This window comes from Spermophilus citellus (genome assembly GCF_964194105.1).
Source record: "Spermophilus citellus genome assembly, chromosome: 3".
Classification (NCBI taxonomy): Eukaryota; Metazoa; Chordata; class Mammalia; order Rodentia; family Sciuridae; genus Spermophilus; species Spermophilus citellus.
In genome coordinates, this window is record NC_138184.1 from 128,785,744 (window position 1) to 128,800,979 (window position 15,236).

Consider the following 15,236-nt stretch of genomic DNA (forward strand, 5'->3'; position numbering starts at 1 on the left):
AGGCCATTGGAGGCCTTCCTTGTTTCTCTGGATATCAAGACAGCGCATAATATTGGCCTTAAACTTTGGCCTCACAAATGCCACCACTTGGCAGTGAGTGAGCAGGAATTCCAAGACACATCTCTGTTTCAAAGCTGAGCTTCACCCACATGTTAGAGATGGTTCTCATTCTGAAGAGGGCACTGGGTGTGAAGCATCAACTGCAAGGACAAATGACCTCACAGAGGGAAGGCACTGGGGACCCTCTGCCACGAAGCCCGAGAGTAGCCACACTTTAGCCCACACGCCTGGGCTGCAGAATGCCAGTCACCCCATGTGACTGGCAGATAGTTCAGAGGCCTGTAGCTCCACTGGGGATGATATTCCTGTGCAGAGGGCAGGATGTGTGTGGTAGTTAGTGTCTCTTGAAGCCCTACTCCTCTCCTCTGTTCCAATGGGGTGGAAGGCAGCTGCAGAGCATGCACACAGGCGCCTCCAGCCCCATGGTGAAGCTGTTGGCTGAGCTGTCACATTAATTGCTGGCTGCCTAGTTGCTTTCTTAAAACACGCACAGAAAGCCACAGTGAGAGCCTCCTCTCTTCCCTCATTGGTCTGCCATCCTTCAGCCTCCAGCAGCTACACAGACCCAGCGAGATTCTGATGACCCCCAGTGCTGGAGGCCGAGCAGGAAAGGGGTATCTGCCTCCACTGCCCATCTCCTCAACAGTGCCTCCATCTCTGCCTACAGACATGCCCTGACACCCTCAGCCCTGTGAGAAGGAAGGTGGGGAAAGGGCTGCTGGCTTCCCACCCAATGCATACTCTATGTGGGGCTGCAGTGAGTCATCGTCTCCCCAGCTTCTCCTCCACCTGGCCTCCTTGCACCTGTACCCCATCTGAGAGTTGGGGGATGTAATGGCTTTGCCTTATTGGGTACAGGAAGTCTCTCCCAGGTCTACCTAAAGCCAGTGCTCAGCAAGCAAGCTGTTACTCTGAGGGGCCTTGTAGGACTCTTTTCACTCTCATGAGCCATTTTTCTTTCATGAGGAATTTCCAGTATCTGCCCAAGACCTCCTTTCAGCCCCTGCACCAGCTGCACCCCAAGACTGGACAGGCAGGCTATAATGAATGGCCAGAGCTGAACAAAGTCCAGGCTAGCTTAACTTCCTATAAAACACTCCAGGGAGTCTGAGGAGAGGAGCTGCCTGGGCCCTCACTTGGCTGATATTCTTCATGAAGAATGAAGCTTCTCCCTACCTGGCCACCCCCTCTCAGTACTGGCCCTTAAATCTGAACTCACTTTTTTTCTGGCCAGTTCCCCAGCCCTGGAATCTGGGGGTGCTGGACAGGACTTTGCCAGCAGGGTGTGGAGGCCAGGCCTGGAGCAAAGGTCCAGGATGTCCCATGTATTTCATCCCAGCATCTTACCACCACAGAAGGCTAGCCATTGGGTTCCTGATTGAGATGCATGAGTTGAAGTATGCTGGTACAAGACAGTGCTTAGGAAGCCCCCAGTTGTTCTAAGTGATGTGATGTTCTATACCTTCTAAGAGTCTGGAAAGCTGAGACAGGTGGGAAGGTGGGCAGGATCCTGGTGACAGGGGTCAGTAGTTTTGCCATGTGCTAAAGATACGGGGAGCAGGATCCTGACCCCACCACCACAGTCTGAAGTGTTGAACAGATGCAGGTCCAGCTCCTGAGGTGATTACAGGAAGAGACCTGGGCCCAGGAAGAGTCCCTCTCTGCTGTGGCCCTTGTCTCCTTTGGATGGGAACAGCAATGCTGCCCTCACCCTTTTAAACTGAGGCCCCCAGTGAGATTTAGATGAACTGCAAATTTTTGGCCATTCATCCCAGACCTCAGTGTTGAGCTGTGTCCCAGTTTACTGGCAGGGCCTGAGTCCTGGAACATGACCCTGGCTTTTGGGGTACCTCTAGTTACTGTCCCTACCACCAGAGGCTGACACACAAGTGGGCCTGCATCTCCTCAGCCTTGATGGTGTTGGCTTTGGGCTCACACTTGCAGGGGCTGGTTTAGACTGGGGGAGTAGAGCCTTGGCAGCCACTGAAAGGCCCTCCCTACCCTCCCAAGTCCAGGCCAGGACAGCTGGAACAGGGCCTTATCGCTGCTCCCACCAGAAGGTCCATGTCCCTGGGCTCTTCCCAGCCAGGCTGCCTATCATTGAGCATCTCTCCAGGGCCTGAGACCCCCTGGTACTGGCAGGGGCTCCCCAGTGAAGGGATCTCTGGGGGTTGCTAGCAGCATCCTGGGGTGAGGCAGGGCTGACAGGATGAGTGGGTAGATCCTTGAGCATCTATCATGAGCTAGACATGGTGGGTACCCGGCACACACAATTTCATGCTGAGTCCAGCACAATACTTTGGGACCAGACATCATATTGTTCCCAACCTCTAGATGAGGCCCGGAGAGTGGGCATCACTTGTTCTAGGCTACAAAGCAGGCAGGACTTACAGCATCTGTGCAGCTCCATGTGGGCTCGGGTCCCAGGCGACCCTGATTGGGACAGCTCCCGCCCCCACCTCCCCACAGGCTCTGATCCCCACAATCCTAGAGGCTGAGATTGTGCACGGTGGGTGTGGGTAGGCCTCACTTCTCCCCATCCTGCCCTTCCTCCACTCCACCCAGTGTCCTCCCATGACAGCCTGCAGCTGGCAGGGCTGGGTGCCACCCACATCCCTCCTGTCCCCTGCATGCTGGCTCCTCTCACCACCCCACCCCTCTCTGCTGTGAGTCACCCCTGCCAGAGAGCAGATGGGGCCATGAGAGTGAAACTTAGTGCTGGGGGCCTGGCGTGGGCCAGGGAACCTCCAGTTCTCCACCCCTAACACCTCTTCACTCTGGATAAGGGAAAAGGAAATTATGGAGAATGACCAACAGAGATTCACTAAAAATGTTACCTCAGCTTGTCCTCTGGCCTTGTGATCATGACCTCTGAGTGCCATCCCTCAGGACATAGGAGTCCCTGAAACCACACACTGGCCTGTCTTTGGGATGTCAAATGGAGACTGCCCCTCCTGCCCCCAGGCCCTCATCCTGGGCTTTTCAGACCTGCAGACATTGAACCACTCTCAGTCCTTATCTGTGACTTGTCTTCGTGCTGCAGGTGCAGTTGGGGCAGCCAGGATTTCCTAGCCACTGCCAAGTGTACCTCTCCGCTGCCCCCATAGACTTCTCTTTGTGCCTAACTCAGCTCAAGTGACCTCACCGGAAATAGACCACCGGAAGGAAACCCCATGAGCTGACCCAGACTGAGGGACACCCCCTGAGGGAGCCCCAGGTGGCTTGAGGAGACACCACCGGAGGGAACCCCCCCTCAGGGCACCCATTGCACAGGTTGCTGAGGGAGGGAGGCGTGGCAGGTGAGGGGGACTCCATTTGAAGTCTCTCCCTGGCCACTTTGGCCTCTCAGGGCATACTGTAATTAAACAGGTTATTGCCTGTAACTTGCACAGAACAGATGGTGCCTGTTGTGTGGCAGGTGCTCCAGAAGGACAGTCACGTGCCTTGTGCCCGTATCCTGGCCTTGAACAACTCGGGGCGGCCCCTATTCCTATCATCTTCAGGGTGACAGTAACAGCCCAGAGGAGCCTCTGCTCCCCTCGTCAGCCCCTGGGAACTTCATGCCAAGTCCTCCAGGCCTGTAGGTCAGAAATGGCCATTCTTGGAGCCTTGTGGTCCCTGCTCCTGCAAGGTGGCTGGAGCCTTAGTTGATGTGATATCCAGGTGGGCACAGACATGCGTGGTTTTCTGTAGTCTGGCTTCTGCAGTAGGTGGGACCCAAGCTGTCTGGGGTCTCACTCTGATTTTCAAAAGGCTGTGAGGTGAGGGAGAAGGGTAGCCTTTTCGCAACCCTCACCTGTCCTTTTCGAGTGTTGGGCTGTCACCTCTTCTTCCATCACACTGGCCTTGTTGCCCCTATGGCAGCATTTGCAGGAGTGAACATTTGCAGTGTGTGGAGGCTACAGCCTCTAGGCACACACCACCCACCAGCCCACAGAGGAGCATAGAATGCAAACCGAGGGCTTCGTCACAGAGCCCATGAGCATCAAGAGAAGGCCTTGACTTTGAGGCCCCGCTCTGCTTGGTGCATGGGGGTGTCTTCTGCAGGAGCTACTGATAACCCTGCCATGAGTCATCAGCGTGGGTGTGCAGGGCTTGGCTGGGGCCACTTCCCTTCCCTTGTCCTTCTGTAGCCCCTGAGCCTTGCCCCTGCACTGGGCCCCATGCATACTGCTGACCTCAGGGGCACCCAAGATATAGGTCTGGCAGAGCAGATGCCTCAGCAAGCCAGGGCCCTACACTGAGATCATGGCAGAATCACCTAGAAAAGCTTCCAGGCCTCAGCATTCCCCAAGGGTGGAATCTCGGGACGTTGTGCTATCATTAGAATTCAGGCAGGCAGGCGGATAATTGCAGGCTCCAGTTTAGCCTGATCTTTGAGTAAAATTGTTTTTGGCATTTTTTTGTTTTGGGTATTTTTTTTTTGATAAGTGCTTTTATGGGGGTATAAATGAACACTGTATTACATCTGTGGGATGTTTCTCTAGTAGGAGGAATAAATAGCACATCTTTTGCCCAAGTTGCTCTGAGCCAGCCCCCTTGGGGAGCAGGTGTGTAATGCGTGTGCACAAGTGTGTGTGTCTGCATATGTGTGAGTGTAGGACTGCTGCCAAAGTGAATGAGTCAGTCTGTCTGTCAGTCACCTTTTTACTTAAATATAGACCCACGCACACATGACCTTGCCTGGTTTGGGATGCAGTCTAACCACGACTGAGCAATTGGAAGGTGTGGATTCAGGATTTCCCTTTCTAAGCTTCGCATCAGAGAATGAGGTCGACACTTAAACTACTTCCAGGGTTGGCCATCACCAGATGGGCCTTTCAGTCCTGGAGACATTAGGTTCTTCTCTGTCTTTATCTGTGACTTGTCCTCATGACAGGTGTGGTTGGGGCAGCCAGAAGGTCCTCCCAGCTGTTGGCTGCACCTCTCCACCACCCCATAGACTTCTCTTTGTGAATAACTCAGCTGCGTTTCTGGGTGCCTTAGCTTACATTTCAGCAGGGACTTGGGTGTTATGTTGGAAGACAAGAACGGTGTTTGCTGTGGCAGATGTACAGGTGAGGGAGTGGGGATGTGGGGGCCTCTGGCAGCACGCTGGGATGGGGTCTGACTCCACCCACCTGGAGGCTTGGCTAGTCCCTCTGTTTGGGATACCAGGTGCCTGGGCTGAAAGCAGATGGGACCCAGGTGTGCAGGGCAGGGTGGCTCAAGGATCTGTCCTGGGGGAATGAAGGAAAGCCCTCTGGACACGTCCCAGAGACATGCCTGTTTGCAGGCACCGCTGCCCCGGGGAAAGGCACATACATATATGCATGTCTGGCCTCCATCCCTACACTACGCCATGCTCGCTCCAGTGCAACTGACCAGAGATGCCTCGGCCAGGCCAGGTGGGTGATTTTCCCCTGTGCACCCTCTAGGGACCATAGGCCTGCAGACTGGTTTGAATGCCTTTTGAGCATCCTTTTTTAATTGGTACCTTCCCTCCTCTCCTGCTGATGGGGCCGGGAGGAGCTCCCAGCTTAGTAAAGGAGGACCTGTGATCCTGATTGGCATATTAATTGTGTGCTCACCTTTCTGGGCATTTTAATTGTGTGCTCACCTACCCTGCTCAGCAGGGGTAGAGGTTCTAGACAAGTTCACCTCCTCCCAGTCTCATCAGGGAGTCAGCCTCTGTCCTGAGTGCTGAAAATCCACCTACCTTTCTTCACAGCTCCCCCCACACGTCTGTGGCTCAGTGATATGCCTGGTTTTGACCTTGATGTACATTGAAGCACATCTTGGACACTCCTTGGTTGCTGCTTTTGTCCTGAGCACCATGTTGGGGGTTGGGGTGTGCTTGTGCACCGTGGGTACAGCTGGGGGACTCTGTTTCCTTGCTGCACCATATTCTGTTGTCACCGCAGAGCCACAGAGGAGCACTCCCTTCTTCTGTCACATGTGGGTTTATAGTTTTTGCTATTACAATTTCCTTCAGCTTTTTAAATCCTCCTGGCACTTCTGTTGGAAGTTTCTGGCTAACAAATTGCTCCAATCTTTGAGGGTCCTGTGGAGGGACTGCCTGAGGGGGGGATCCAGGTGCCCAGTGACTGCTCATCTCTGGTCCACCCTCCCAGAGCCAGTCTAGACCCTGCACCTTGTGTGGGTGGGAGCCGTTGGTGGGCTCTGGGCTCTGAGGAGGACACGTTTCCCCCCTCCCAACCTGTCAAATGGGTTGTTCAGCACATCCCACCACTGTCTTGGAAGAACAAATTTGGTATCAGCAGAAAGTTCCAAAGAGTATGGAATTAGGACAAATAAGTGAAGGATTAAATCAGTGCACTATTAACATATGGCATTTCCTGTTCTTTGAATAATGCCTGGAAACTCTCAGCCCTCAGCTTAGTCTACCTACTGCCTCCCATGGGTGTCTCTGCCCCAGGCACCTGCAACTTGCCTTGCCCAGACCTGCAGCTGGTGGCCCGGCAGGTGCTCACACCCTGCTTCTCCCTTCAGCAGGTGAAGACAGCTGGACAAAGACACCCCAGAGGCCAGGCCGTGGGTGGGCATGTCCCCATCCTCTCTTGTTTGGCAGCTGCTACATACCCTCATGAGTCTATTCTGAAATGGAACCATGAGTCCCCAGCTAGTGGGGCACAAGGTGACACCTTGTCCTCTGTGTCCCCAGATCACCAGAAGCTGGAGAGAGAGGCTCGGATCTGCCGCCTGCTGAAGCATTCCAACATTGGTGAGCAGCCCCCAAGGAGGGCGGGGGGCTGATATTTTTGACAAAACTCCTCAGGGTCTTTGGAACCCGGGTCTGATGGGCTGTCCAGGCCGCACTGGCTGGGCACATGGGGAGGGCTCCTGGGGGCCTGGGCTGAGCTGGTCCTGTCTTCAGCATCGGGACTGTTGGCCTTGCCAGGAAAAAGGTAGGCAAGGGAGCCACCCAGTAGCCCTCCTGCCTGCATCTGGGTTAGATGGAGGCCAAGACTTTAACAGGGTCCTGGCCCCCAGCTGTGTCTTGGCCCTCAAAAAGCGCAGCGGCACTGTCTGCCAGTCTCCTTCCTGAAGCCCCAGACAAGTCCTATGTTTGGGTGATAAATAACAATTCTAGGAGCTGTTGAGCAGACCCCAGAAACCCGGTTGAGCAGTCCCTAGGAAGTTGGCTCATATCTCCCTGGGTCACTTGGTCCTGTCTGCCCCTCACCTTCCCTGGCTCTGGCATCTGAAGAGCTTGGGAACTCAGCCCTTGCCCACACTGGGGAGTAGCTGGAAACACCTTGGAGGTAACAGCTGCTCTCTGCCAGTGGAGGGCTCAGGCTGGCTGCAGAGGCACCTAGAGTTTATTAAGTGGATTCCTGGGCCCCTCCCTCCAAAGCTTTATTCTCTTTTGCTAAGATAGGACCCAGGAATCTGTGTTTAAAAGAAATACCCAGGGACTGTGAGAAGCAGCCAGTTTGGGAGCCTGGGACATCCACATTCCCTTCCAACCCACTGAAGTAGAGAGGGAAGAGGAGGATCTGCCTTGGCCATGTTGGGTCCCGGTGGGCCACAGGGGCTCCAGGAGAGCTGGTGCTGGGAGTCTCTGCTGCTGTCCTCTAGTATACGGGGCACCCTCAGTTTCCCCTTGTCCCGAACCAAGAGCTGAATGGGAAAGGCACATCTCCCATTTGTGGAGCTTCAGCAGATCACCAGCCTTGGTCCACAGTTTCTGAATCTCAGTCTCTCCATCTCAATCACAGAGTCTTGTTCTTACTGACAATGCAGATTCCTGGGCCTGCCCCAGAGAGTCCAACTCAAGAGGTCTGGGCAGGCTCAGGAGTCGGGATCTTAGTGCAACATTTAAGCGGACTTCAGGCCCACTGGGCACCAGCAGCTCACTACTGGGCCCCCTTCCTGAGGATCCTGGAAGACATCACCTCCCACTCAACTCTGCCAGTACCCTTTCCCTCACTCCCCTGGTCCTGGATCTCCATTTCTCCCCACTACTATGTCTGCTGAGCACCAACCAAGGGCAGGTCACCCTTCTGAGCGTATTTGAAGGAGTCCCTTTACTTAGAGGAGAGGACCAAGTGTTCTTTGGGTTGGCGTTTTTGAACAGTTCTTCAATAAGACATCTCTCTGCCCTGGCTGGATGCTGGTGTGGTTCCGGGTTGGATCTGAGCAGTGGATGGTCCCTGCTCCCAGTCTGTGCCAGGGGAGGAGTGACTATGGAGGTCCTTGCAGCGGCTTGAGTAGCTGGTTAGGGACTCAAGATCAGCACATTCCAGAACACAGAGGAGGCAGACCCAAGGCTGCAGGGGTCACACAGTCTTCTCTGTAGATCCAGAAACTCTCCGAGGAGTGGGAGGGAACACAAAGGGGAGACAAGAGGAACTTGTCCCTGGTGGGGTATCTTTAGCCTTCCCTCAGGGGCACCGGCCTCACCTCTGAGCAGAAAGCTGCTCACCGGCTCTTCTGGGCCACAAGAACAGGTGCTGGGTGCAGTTCTGAGAGAGGCAGTTCTGTTCAGTGGCTAAGTCAGGCAGCAGCTGTGTGCCAGGCTGGGAGGGGCCTCAGTTTCCTCCTTTGAACATGGAGATGTTCCTGCCTCTCTCCCAGGGATCTAGTAGGAGGAACTGGGATGATTCATAAGGGAAACTGGCATAAACTGTAAAGTCCCCTCTTTTCTGAGGCAGCCTGCTTGGAGTGAAAGGCAGAGGCCAGCCATAGCTCTGGGGGTAGACCCTTCATTTGTAGAAAGGCGTGTAAATCTCCCACCCCTTCATAGGGTGGTTTCACGAGTTTGTTGGCTCACCATGCGTCAGAACAAGTGACCCCACAATCTGTGCCCCTCACACGGGTTAACAGCTTCTGTGCATCCAAGAGCAGTTCAGCAGACGGCAGGCCTGCCATACAACTTGTGGGATCCAGTACAAAATGTAGATGTGGGCCTTCTGCTCAAAAATTATTAAGAATTTCACCCAGGTGTGGTGACATATGCCTTTAACCTTAGCAACTCAAAGGGCTGAGGCAGGAGGATCACAAGTTTGAAACTAGCCTCAGCAACTTAGTGAGTCCCTAAGCAACTTAGTGAGACACTGTCTCAAAATTTAAAAGGGGGGGCTGGGGATGTGTCTCAGTGGTTAAGCGCCCCTGGGTTCAATCCTCAGTACAAAAAAAAAAAAAAAAGATTTTTTTTTTCTCAAAACAGCAACAGTGAAGATATTTTTTTTTTCAAAACAGCAACCTCTTGGGTGCCCAGGATAGCTGCACAGCTGCAGGCCCTGCCTGGGCTTCTATGGACTGCAGACATGCCAGGGCTGTACTTATAAGGGCTTGATCAGAGCCTCAGGCTATGCTTCCAAGGTGGCTCCTCACATGCCTATTGGCTGGGGCCTGAGCCCCTCCCACAGGCATCTCCAGAGTTATAATATGGCAGCAGGCTCCCCAGAGCCAGCGATGACAGAAGGACAATGTGTTAGTCTGTTCTTCCTTGCTCTGACAAAAGTTGAGCTAGTCAACTTATGAGGAAGAAAGATTTCCTTTGGCTCATGATTTACAAGATTTCAGTCTGCTTAGCCTTGCTGTTTTGGGCCTGTGGCAAGGCAGAAGATCATGGCAGAGGGAGTCTATTCACCTTTCAACAGGCAGGAAGGAGAGAGAGTGGGGGGGGAGAGATAAGAAAGGGGTCCCAATATCCCCTCAAGGGCACACCCCCAATGACCTGACTTCCTCCCATGAGGCCCCACCTCTTAAAGGTCGCACCACCTCCCAGTAGCACCACAAGCTGACGACCACGTCTTCAATACATGGGCCTTTGGAGAACATTTCCAAACATATCAGGAAGAGAGAAAGAGGGACAGACAGGGACAGCAAGGGACAGAGATGGACTGACAGAGATGGAGTGAACGTGTGAGACAGGGACAGAGAAGGAAGGATACGAAAAGAAAAAGAAGTATAATGCCTTTTTTGAAATTATGATAAAATATACATAACATAATGTTGATCATCTTAACCCTTTGTGAGCATGCGGTTCTGTGGCATACACATTCACAATTCTGTGTAGCCTTCCTCACTGTCCATAGCCAAAAGTTTTTCATCTTCTGTCAAGAGAAACTGTCCCCATTAAACAACACCCTGTCCCCCAGCCCCTGGCACTCGCCATTCTACCTTCTGTCTCTATGAGTCTGACTCCTCTTGAGACCTCAGAAGAGTAGAGCCATAGTGTCTTGTTGTGACCAGCGTATTTCACTTGTGATGTCCTCAAGGTTCATCCCTGTTGTACATTTGTCAGAATTTCTTCCTTTTTAAGGCTGAATAATATTCCATTGCATGGAGGTACCACATTTTGTTTATCTATTCATCTGTCGATGGAAACTTGGGCTGCTTCCACCTCTTGGCCGTTGTGAATAGTGCTGCTGTGAACAGGGGTGCACAGGTATGTGAGTCCCTGCTTTCAGTCCTTTGGGTATGTACCTAGGAGCGGGATTGCTGGGTCATATGGGAACTCCATTTAACCTTTTGAGGAACCATGTGCCTTGTTATGACCTAGCCTCCAAGCTGTCACCTCTGCCAGTTCATTCAAAGCCCACACACAAGGGTGAGGAGTCGAGTTCCCTCTTAGAGGAGATGCATCAAAGGCTTTGGAGATGTGTTTTATAGCCACTGATGATGAGCATCTGATGTCATGAGCCTGGTGTCCACTGAACTGAGTTATCCCATTGCGAGGGACGTTCAAAGCCTGGCCCTATACTGACTGCACAGATGGACTCCAAGCTACCAGTTCAAGGGGGTCCTGAGTCAGGGGTTGGCCAGGAGCTTGCTTGCAGGGGGTTCAGTTTCCCTCAGAGACAAAGGGAGGATGGGCAGATGGAACTGGGCCGGATGTGACCTGGCCTTGCTCGGTAGCAACTCATATAGGGACAGGGGTTAGGGCCAACTAGGCCTCTCAGAGCCAGGAGACTTTGCCTTTTGGGGCTTGGGCTCCCTCCTGCCCAAAATGTCACCCTGGGCAGTTTTCACAAGTTTCCTGTGTCGACAGAGAAACCCAGGAGGAAAGAATCAGGCAGGACCAATAGGGATGGTACCACAAGCCACAGGAGGGTCTGGCCAGGTGTTGGGGGGCTGCTGTTGGGGTCATCTGGAATAAACCAAAGCACTCAGATGGTCCAGAGCTCCTTAAACCCTGTGTCCTCAAATACAGATGCCTGCCCTCCGAGTCAGAGCCGCAACCACCATGAGAGTTTGGTGAAGGGGGTCTTCAGCCCTGTGGTTCTGGCTACTAGGCTGAGTATGGAGTTGGTTCCCAGATCAGGTAAAGGTGACAGTGACAAGTCTAGCTGATGTCTGTGGAGCGCCTATTCCTGAGCATAGGTGATCTGTACCTGCCTGGATGTAGCCCCAGGTCAACACCCTCCCCAGGGTTCCAGAATTCACTATTAAGCACATATTTACAAATGTCTGCTTGGTGTCAGGTGAGGTCCCAGGAGTGGAGACCCAGCCAGGGGCATCTGCTTCTGATGTGGAAGGTGTCCTGGGGGTAGGGAGCTCATCCAAAGAGCAGGTCCCAAACCTCCACTGCTGCCCCCAGGACCCCAGGGTGACAGAGCCTAGCAGAGTCACAGTCCTCAGCATCTCCTGCTAATGTGCCCAGCATCTCCATCAGGAGTTGAAAGCCCCCAGCCCTGACTGAGGGACCCTCAGCTGCCCCCCAGACTCCTCTCCCCACCCTGACTAGCTCTCATTTGACCCTGGCCAGGAAGTTTGTAATTTTGACTGATTTCAGGGCTAGAATCAGCTTCCCTCAGTGGGTCCCCACTGAGGAGCTGGGCAGGGGGATACCCAGAGGAGGAGGGCAAGGGTGAAAGGTCACTAGAGCTGCCACCTAGCAGCTGTTCTTATGTGCCACCAGTTAGCATCATTTGACCCTGCAGGCAAGGGTTAAGTGTCTCTGTCAACTGCAAGCACCATGGGTGTCTAGGAAAGGATCCAAGAAACTTCTTGGGAGAAGCAGAAGGAGCCCCCTGAACCTCCTTGCTCTTGGTCTCCCGGTCCAAGAAAGTCCAAGCCCCAGCCAGGCTCTTGGTAACTGGACCCTTGAGCCCCTGCCCAGCAGGAATACATCCCTGAGGGAAGGAAGAACCCCAACAATCAGGAGCCCAAGGCAAACAGGAGAGGGGGCAAGGCCACATTCCTGAGCCCCTTCTCCCTTGGGAGGTTGAGAGCAACAGGTTATCTCTGGAGGATATTTGCTGACCTGACCCATGGTTTCCAGACTGAACTCTTAAAGATACTGCCAGGGACCTTACTTATTGCCACCTCTGCATGCCACCACAGTGTTATTTGCTTACTGTTTTTATTTAAATAGATTTTGTGACAATTCACTTTTTAGCTTGGCCCTGTCTGTGAATTTATGGGTCTGATGTGCTAGTTAGATTTTCTTCTAAACCATTAAAATAAGCACCTAACTATTTTTAAAAAGTTAAAAAATGGGTTTTTTTTAATGTTCACATGCACACTACCTTGATTTCCTACAAGTATCCCCAGTGGCTCCATCTGATTGAGGGACCCACTTCCTGGCAGAAAGTAGGACCCACCCAAGCCTGATGTCCCCTGGGCCACTGACCTCAACCCATATTGCACCAGGAGTCTGTGCCAGCCCCCACCAGCAAGCTGTGCCTGCTGAACCCAGGGGACAGTGGCCCTGGGCCTCCCTTCCTCCCCTGGAGCACTGTACCAGAAGACCCCTTCCAGCTGCTGCCCTTTCGGCTTAGACCTTTTTGCTCTGGGCTCAGAAAAGAAGCCCAGGTCCCCAAGCAGCCCCAGATCCTGGTACTGAGCCTCACAAACTGCTAACAACAGTGACAATGACAATTGTCCTTAGGTACTCACCATGTTGTGGGAGCTTCCTGCAGGTTACCTAATTCATCTTTGCAATGATCCAGAGTTGCTAATTTCGTCCATTTCATAGAGGAGCAGACAGGCTTATGTGGCTGAGTGACCTGTACAAGGTCATACAGCCAGTACAGTGGCAGGAGAGGGTGGTCCTGCATTTCCTGGGACCTGGAGCCCAGCCTGCTCTCACAGGCTTGGGGGCTTTGTGCCTGAGGTGTAGGTGCTGAGAAAGGCCATTGGTGTGGGGTCATTGGAGCCCAGAGGTCTGGGCAAGGCCTGGGCCCCAGAGGCCAGATTAGAGTTTCTGGGCATGAGGATGCTATTAGGCTGGCACCTGGAAGGACCAGAGCCAGGAAGGAGGGCCCTGACAGCTAATTAGAAAGTAGGACAGAGCAGGAGGGCACCAGGAAGGGGCTGGAGCTGTGTGGGCTGTTTATGCCTAAGGCCCAGGTGCCTATGGGACGTGGGAGAAGGCGACCAATTTTCACCCTCCAGGTCCTGTGTGTGGATGATGGGAGACAGCCATACCTCAGAGATCTTTCTGTCTGGACCCAAAAAAGAGAGGGGCCAAGACTGGCACAGTGTAGGGCCTAGAGTCAGACCAACCCCTCAGCTCACAGCCCCACTTTGCCTTTTTTTGGGCTGCGTAACTTTCAGCTGATTACTCAACCTCTCTGTGCTTCAGCTTCCTCATCTGTAGCCTCTAGGAGTGGCTGGAAGGTTAATTGAGTTAATCCATAGAGTGCTCATAGCAGTCCTGGCACACGGTGAGAGCTCAATGCCTGTCGTCTCTGTTCTAGCAAAGGGCAGAATCTGCACGTGGGAGAGCAGGGCCCAAAGTGAGTCATTCTGAGCAAATACTCACTGCTTGGAGCAGGGCCTATCTCCAGGTGAGGAAAAACAGGCCTTGGTGGAGCACACTTTGGTGCTGAGATCGCACCACTGTTCCCCGGCTCCTTTGTCCACTTGTCACGCATCCTGTGTGTCCTTGTCAGTTCTGCCCTGCACCAGGCAGGATCTAGAGTGAGGGGCAGGAAGCAAACAGACCTTCGCAGGCAGCGTGGAGACAGGCTTGAGGAGGGGAGAATGGCAATGCCCCACCTTGCTGGAACCTGAGCTCAGGGTTCAAGCCTTTGGGTGATGACACATTGGGACAGGTTTTCCTCTGGACCAGGTCCCTGCCTGTTGAGGACAGAGGGCAGCTCTGGGAAGGCCCAGGGTGAACAATGGGTGTGTTTCATCCTGAATCCTCCCCCATGTCAGACCTTTCAGGGACTCCTGTCCAGGAGCTCAGCTGGGCAAATCCCTACTGCTGCCCTCCCTGATCTCCCTCTGGCAGAAGGAAACGGATCAGGCAGGCAGCTGGGAGTGGAGGAAGGTCAGGGTGCTGCCCAGAGGCCCCTGATGCTCACCCAGGGGCTGGTGGCCTGCAGGGCCCAAAGTACCCCCTCCCTGCCTCCTGGTCACCCACCTGGCCCTCCCCACAGGTCATCCTGTGGGCAGCCCTAGGGTCCTTGGCTGTGGGTCCCTCCCTGAGGGCTTGCACAGCGGCATATGGCTGGACAGTGTGAAGGTGGGTGTGTCCTAGCTACCACCAGTTCCTCATGGCTTCTCTGTCCCTGCAGTGCGTCTCCATGACAGCATCTCCGAGGAGGGTTTCCACTACCTGGTCTTCGATCTGTAAGTGCCAGTGCTGAGAACCCTCTCCCACTCCTGGTGCAGGGCTAGGGAGGGGTCCAAAACCTCCCCAGCCCAGGGAGCAGTCCTGTCTTTACTTCTGGCCACCACCTGAGCACACCTCTGCTGTGGGTCACCTTTCTCCCAGCCACATCTTCCTGGCCTCCTTGGTCTTGCTCTGGTTTTATTGAGTACCTTGGGGTTGGGACTGACCTGTGACCCTTCTTCCCCACAGGCCACAGGGGTAGGGGAGGGAAGGGAGGACTGCAGAGTGCAGCCAGAGGTTCAGTCACTTCCCTTCCCTGTGTGCCCTTGTCAAGCTGGACTGTGGTGGCACCATTGCCTGGCATGAGCATGTGTATTTTGAGTGTGGGTAAAAGCATGTACATGTGTGCACTTGTGCTTATGTGTGAATGTGTGTGCATGTGTGGGTATCTGAGCGTGTCTGAGTGTATGTGTGTGGTATATATGCGTGTGTGTGTGTGCCTTGTATGAACATGTGTGGCTATGGTTTGTGGGGGCACATGCATATATGCCTGTGCGTGTGTGTTTGCACAAGTGTGTGTGCGCACAAGCTTGCACATGCAGTAACTGAGCGAGGAAGGCGTCTGGGGCCAGTGCCGCCTCTCACTTCCTGCCAGATT

At 53.7% G+C, this 15,236-nt stretch overlaps 1 protein-coding gene across 6 annotated transcripts in view; it reads left to right on the top strand.

The window, feature by feature from the left end:
- CAMK2B (calcium/calmodulin dependent protein kinase II beta) overlaps positions 1 to 15,236 on the top strand; it is a 103,857-nt gene that overhangs the window by 56,537 nt on the left and 32,084 nt on the right. For all 6 annotated transcript variants that reach the window (XM_081287009.1, XM_081287010.1, XM_081287007.1 and 3 more), the window contains exons 3-4: positions 6,725 to 6,784; positions 14,541 to 14,595. In XM_081287009.1, coding sequence (XP_081143135.1) covers positions 6,725 to 6,784; positions 14,541 to 14,595 — 115 coding nt within the window. The remainder of the gene's footprint in view (positions 1 to 6,724; positions 6,785 to 14,540; positions 14,596 to 15,236) is intronic.